The sequence below is a fragment of the Sinocyclocheilus anshuiensis genome, unplaced genomic scaffold (genome assembly GCF_001515605.1).
Source record: "Sinocyclocheilus anshuiensis isolate Anshui unplaced genomic scaffold, SAMN03320099.WGS_v1.1 scaffold1576, whole genome shotgun sequence".
In the NCBI taxonomy this organism is placed as follows: domain Eukaryota; kingdom Metazoa; phylum Chordata; class Actinopteri; order Cypriniformes; family Cyprinidae; genus Sinocyclocheilus; species Sinocyclocheilus anshuiensis.
The window spans coordinates 1,051,748-1,058,736 of NW_015557202.1; the positions used below are offsets into that span (position 1 = coordinate 1,051,748).

General features: G+C 35.2%; 1 protein-coding gene across 1 annotated transcript in view; it reads right to left on the reverse strand.

Annotated features, from left to right (window-relative positions):
* Window positions 1-6,989, reverse strand: part of LOC107678919 (astrotactin-1-like) — a gene marked incomplete at its 5' end in the record, with an annotated part of 189,441 nt that overhangs the window by 123,288 nt on the left and 59,164 nt on the right. Inside the window, one exon of the mRNA XM_016474321.1 lies at window positions 1,387-1,524. Within this exon, the coding sequence (XP_016329807.1) occupies window positions 1,387-1,524 (138 nt within the window). The remainder of the gene's footprint in view (window positions 1-1,386; window positions 1,525-6,989) is intronic.

Genomic DNA, 6,989 nt, shown 5'->3' on the forward strand with positions numbered 1-6,989 from the left:
TACAGATAAGTGCATATGTATTATGTTTATTGTTCTTTAATTCTAACATTATAACATGTATTGCAGTGAAACTGTTATACAGTTTATTACAATTTATTTATATCATAGTCCAGTGTTTCCCACAGACTTGGACTCTCTATTTGTGGCGGCATATATATGCAAATTCATTCTCTGCCAGCAGGATGCGCTGTTGGAGTGGTAGAGATCGAGGTTTTCCCGGTAATGGCTGTACACAAAGCAGCTCTCCGCTCACAAACGCTGCTGTATCAGACATTACATGCAAGATGAAATGTAAATGGCATCCAATTTTCTGAAGACAGTCAGTTTCCTTCAGAAATACAGTGATATAAAAACACCCGCACTCAATGTATGGGAAACACTGTAGTCTCATAATTGCAGTGTAAATTCTGCAGATTACATCATTGTCCAGTATTGGACTGTCACCAATTGATTATAAAAACGTTTTCATAATTGTAATATACATATTTACATACATAATTATTCAGGTGCATGTGTAATAACTTGAAAAAACTTGAGGCTACAGCAGCACTGCTTCGTCGTCGTCTTGTCTGATGCACTCAACCAAGCGTTCTAACCACGACCTCACCCCTCGTAGTCCAAACGAGCCGTTCGTTGTAGTTCTTGAAAAGGGATTTTTTTTTTAAACGAAATATCTCCCTTTGGAGTGGACTTTGAGATTTGTAACTTTGTAGATTTTTTTTATGCCCAAACATACACACTGACTAAAATTCAAAAAGTGAAAAAGCATAATAGGACCCCTTTAAGGACATTGTCAAATTGCACAGTGAAAACGGTTCCTAATGTTTATACAACATACTGTGGTAGCTACAGAATTAACTCTTTGACCCTATTTTGACCTTTATATATATATACATATATATATATATATATATATATACACCTTGGAACAAATGCAGGTGTTGTTACTGATGTTATGCTTGTTCAAGTAGGAATGAAGGCTAACAGATCCACAGCATGCACTTCTTAAGATTTTTTTAGATCTGGAAAAATTATAAACTTCTATAAAATTCAGTTTAAAACTTTCACCCTGGACATTCAAAGACTTACATTAAAAAAATATAAAAAGCATGTATGTTAAAATGGTGGATGGCAACAGTTGCTAAGTCATGTAACATTTTTTTAAGACAGAGCTTTTTGAGGGATCCATTATCATACATTAATCTGACGGCTGGAAGGCTGCTCAAGGATTGGTCCAAACTGTTTTAAAATAAGCCCTAATGTTTATTTTATTTGCCTTTGAAATTTTTAGGCAGACTATCAACTAATGCATCTCAGTATGTCATAGTGTTCAGCTATTCTTCTTTGAAACAAGCTTGAAACAAGATTGAAAATGTCATCTCCTACCTGACATCCACGGCGTCCTCCATGACAGTCATATCTGTCTTGCACTTAGCAGAGGGGTTGATGGCCAGCTCAGCTGGAGGAATGACAAAGCTTTTGCTAAGTGGCAGCCACATGCCTTCTCCAAGAGTGTATGTGAATCTGAAACACAAAAAGCCAAAGTGAATATTTCAGAAACCTCTCACCATGTTACCAAAAAAAACATAATTTCCATCATTCAGCCTGTTTCAGGCTGCTGCATTGTGAGACAAGCTACATTGTGAGACAAGAAAACTGGCATTTGGATGACAGTAGTTTTACAATTTAAAAAAAAAGAAAATCCATGAGGGTTAAATTGAAATTCTGGGAAGGAATCTAAAAATATTGATGTCCAGGGTAACAACGAATGACACATTTTCACATTTAAAAAAAGAGACATGTTAGTGTTCATATTCGCTGAATGATTTCTGACAAGAAAAAAAAAATCCATACATCCTCATGAGAGACTCCCACATGTATGTAGAGACTTTTATGCATTTGGTTTATTGTATCCACCTCTGCACAGTTGAGCAAGGATTTAACAAATAATGTATTTTCTTACTGATCCATTTAAAGGTTCAAACTGATTGTTGAAAGAAAAAAAAATAGCTTCCTAACTTCTGCTCTTCTCCCCTGCAAAATCAAATATAACTGCATTTTCAGTTTGACCCTCACTCTGGAACAGTAGCACATTTTAAAATTTGAGTCATTACCGGAATGCTTATCTGACCTTGAAAACTCCCCCCACCCCCCTGGTTTTAGTGCTGAGAGACGTCCAGGCAGATAAGATCAACTTGTGGGTGGATATCCATAGAGGACTACAAAAACAAAGCAAATGATCATTGTAAAATAATGCCCAGAATAGAAGGTCCAAAGAGTTTGTAGGAGTAATTGAAAACTAGCATATCTACAAGCTAGCTCTGTTTTGCGGCACTTCATTTCAATTTGAAGACTTAGTGTCATAACACTCAATCAATAAACGCAGTTCTGTCCAGCACTGACTTGCATGCAATGGAAAAGGTCTCTAAGACACGAGTATGAACATGATTTTTTTTTTCTGTGAAGAATAGCCAGGATGCACTTGAATGATTCATTGATTCAGTCACTCACTGATTCATTCATTCATTCATTCATTCACTTTTCCCCCAGTAATTCAACTATCATTTTTTTCCACCCATGCATCTCAAGAAGGCAGCATGTATATGAGCTAAACAATCACCTCAGTAATTCTATTTGCATAAGATGCATTATGCAAACAAAAATACTGTCTGATTACATTATTGGAAGCACTTTTAGTTTTCCAGCATGCGAAGATGTGATTTAAACCTACACTGTAAAAATAAAATGCCATTTTATCATTAGTCAAACATAGCCAACTAAGAACAGTGAATTGTGACGACTCCACATAAAAACACTTGTTAGACTGACAATATTCATCCAAATGTTGTCCAAACTAGGCTGAGGCAAACTGTTTTATAATTAACAATGTCGCTGATTTGTTAAGGGTTTATGAGGACCCAGTGCGTATTGTGGCATGAATAAATTATGCAGTTACTGTTATAGGAATATTGTTTTAATATTTGCTGACTTTATTTATGCTGCTGTTGTTGTTTATGTACATGTAACAACGTTCGAAGTTCGGGAAGAAGGAGGCGGGAACCGGCAAACATTCAAACAAAACTTTAATAATAAAATAAACACAAACAGAACCAAAACACAAAATAAAGCCCAGGCCTGGTCCTCTCTCGTCCAACACTCTCGTCACTCCTCCTTTTATCCTTCCGGAGCTCCTCCATGGGACTCGAGACCAGTGAGTGGCGCAGGTGTCGCGCATTAGCATTTACTCCACCGGCCTCGCTCCGTTCCCACGGCTCTCGGCCCCGCCCCTCTCGTCACAGTACACCATCATTCAAAAGTTTGGGATCAATACGATTTTTTTATGTTTTTGAAATAAGTCAGTTATGCTCACCAAGGCTGCATTTATTAAAAAAAATATAACCCTCAACTATAACCTTCAGATTACCCTCCTCTTGTGTACTATAAATGGAACTCTCCATCTGCTGCTGTTTAATGCAGTGCAATAAATTGCTTTTCTTGATTACAGTTAAGTCTATTAAACTTGCATCTTTTCCTGTGTGTTTGAATAAATAAGCCACAACCAACAACCTAATTTATTTATTTTCCTAAAGTAGTTTCAAATGCAGGTTCTTCAATTAGAGTTGTGCTCTCACTGTGCATACAAGGCTGTACCAGCATTTGAGAATTCAGGATAAAAGCAGTTGATGGAATCATCAGTTGCCTCCAGTGAGATATAATTATAACTGTTATTATTATAGATGCTGGACAAAGCAAAACATAAACAATCAATTAATCAGCTGGCTTATTTACCTCACATTTAAAACCTCATGGAGAGCAATGCACCAACATGAAGATTCTTAGTTGAAAATGAATTAAAAATTATAAATGAGACTTTTTGGAAAAATAACTACCAATTTCATCATTATACTATTATACTATGCTCATCTCTAAATTAGAGTGACTTTTCAATAACATCTAGTCTAAAAAAAATATGGTTTCAATAAAATAACAATATAGCCTATATTATGCATAACAAAATAAATGTACTGTTTTTCAGGAAAGATGGCACATTTTCATATGAAGAGGAACTTCTCTGCATTTTCACGTAAGAGACCATTCCTATTAACACATCTGTTACATGAGATGTGTTAAATACCCCATGTACTACTAGTGGATAGGAAAGACAAGCAACTGTGAACAATTTTATTAATGCACCGATAACAAGAGCACTGTCACTTCTAAGAAAAATGCGAAGGCAAATATGTGTTTAATGCATACATTTTGCACTTCTAGAAAATGCAAATGCAATTGCGTTTGAATCCTGACCACAATATGCTGCAATACACAGCAAGCTTGTTTTCCAGTAGCACTCATCAGTCTGGATTTCTCCACATGAATCTCATCACACCTAGGTAGTGTGTGTGCCTCATCAGCTGTAACCACAAGCTCATTTATGTCAATATATAATCCATCATCAGCTACCGTTTACATTAAATCCAATTAAACCTGGATCATTTCATGTGCACACAGCGTTTTTCCCTTGTCAAATATGCTGTTAATAGTAAACTGATCTGTTAAAGTAATAGTTTCTTGTCAAATTTTGGAGGCAGAAATTTCAGTGCAATCCATACTCATAGATGTTTCATTCAAATATATTTTTGAACACCACAGATTTGCTGAAAACTCACCCAAGCATTTTGTAATATGCAGATTCAAGAAAAAGGGGACGCAACGTGAAGCTTGACACATCTGAATATTGTCGCCTGCTAGTGTGAAACGGCTTCAATTGAGTTTTGAAGTGAGGGTACCTTTTAAAATATCTCAGCACACTGACTCAATAACAAACAAAGTCGGAACCTCAGAACAGGACGGAAAGGAATAACCATAAAAAGCAGTTCTGTTACAAGCAGCAATATTCAACATATTGATGTGGGTACCAAAGTTTGCACTGGATGTTTACAGACACAGTAACGCATGATTTAAGTGTAAAAGGTCCTTATTTTCCTATTTTTCAATGGTTTGCAGATTGGAAAGTAAATCAGATTAGAGAGTGTTACAAAAAAATCTCCAAATTAAAAAACACTGACGGTTACTTGCACCATAACATCTCTCCAACATCTCTCCGTCTCTCACTCTTGTACTTTATAGCTCCACTTTTAAAAGTTTAACAAATATCAGTCACATTATTTCTGAGTCTGATATTGAAAGCTAGATATATAAATGAATAAGTGAAGCGTTCAAAATTGATTATGGGCTTTCCTATTCATTCATGGCACAAATCAATGATGTATGAGGAAAAGCTCTGTGAAATTGAAAATAAATCTTTCATTCAAGTCGTCTCAAACATTCATGTCTGTGCAGGTTTGTTTGGAAATAAAACATTTAATTGTCCCAATGAAATGTATTTGTTTGGTGGCCCAAAGCCAAGGGATATGAGATTGTACACCTTTTGGTGTTATAACACAGATTCCAATTACAAGATGCCCTCCCGTGTTGTTTTCAAATGAGAAAGAAATCTGGGCACACATTTACAAAACATCTTAAGGCTAAAAGTAGCTCATAACTCGCCGATTTAGGAGAAAATCTTAAAAATAATAGATTAGGACTCCTACATTTTTGTTCTAAGAGTATTTCACAAAGCGTTTTAGCACTAAAACTAGCTCCTAAATCTGTGAAAAGTTAGGAGTAGTGAAGAGGACTCCTAAGTCACTAAGACCAAGCCACAAACTATCCTAAAATGGCTGTTGACGGCAGTCTGCCTCGGAACATAAACATTTTAGAAACATTTGATGATAATGACCTTTTAAAAAGGTATCGCCTTTGGTTTTGGAGGTTATCCCAACTCCAAATTTTCGTTTGATTAGATCCTTGTTTTCATTAACCAGTTGGGCAAGGAGTAACAACTGTTCTTGCGTCCAGTGTTTTTTTTTTTTTTTTTTTTTTTTAATTTTGCCTTTTAATTGAATGACTTTAACCTTATAATTTGACTTTACTCTTGTCATTATATTATTATTATATTATATTATTATTATTATATTAATTTAAACAATTATTATCAAACGATTATTTAAACAGTGTGTATATCAAACTGTGTGTTTTATGCGTAAAAATAAGGGTCGTTTTTGGCTTTGGACTAAAACAAAAAGCAGAAGGGCATTTGAAAAATGCAAATTCATTCTATCTTCATTCTTTCGCTTTACGCCAGGAATATAGCCATTTCCCCGGTAACCAATTATATGTAATCAATTTTTGAGAAGCATACGTGTAAGAGGCTGACAATAAGCTGAACATACTTGTTTAATTAGTGACACTTATTATTTTTTTTTTATTCACGTTGAACCGCATTCAGTGGCCCTGTATTAAAATTAATTACAGCATTTTTCTATTGTCAAGTTTTTTTGAACTGTGAATAGAGCTCTTTGAAGCTGAATAAAGAAATGCCAGCTTAGCCAAAATGACAAAATAAGTGTACTCTATTTCACAAGCTACTCCGTCTCAACAGAAACCTATTACATACTTGTCAGCACCTTTTTTTAAAGCTTATTTTATGCAGTGATATAAAATAGAATGTTCTGTTTTCTCAGAAGTAACTTTTTTTTTTTTTAATTACTTTTGGAATTACTACTAACTGGTCCTGTTTTTACAGTATGTATACATTGTTCATCGCACTACTTAGATATCTTTTTAGTTCTCATTTTGAACTGGGTCGTTTTTGGCTTTGGACTAAAACAAAAAGCAGAAGGGCATTTGAAAAATGCAAATTCATTCTATCTTCATTCTTTCGCTTTACGCCAGGAATATAGCCATTTCCCCGGTAACCAATTATATGTAATCAATTTTGCAACTTGCAGCGTAATGTATGTAATCAATGTATGTAGTGTATGTAATCAATTAAGCCATAGCCTTTTGAAGTGTAAGCTATATCTCAATTTGCATGTATATTTGTTTTTTTCACCGGAGCACCACCTGAGTCTTCTCCTCCCGTCCCATTTCTACAAGTGGCCTTTCCT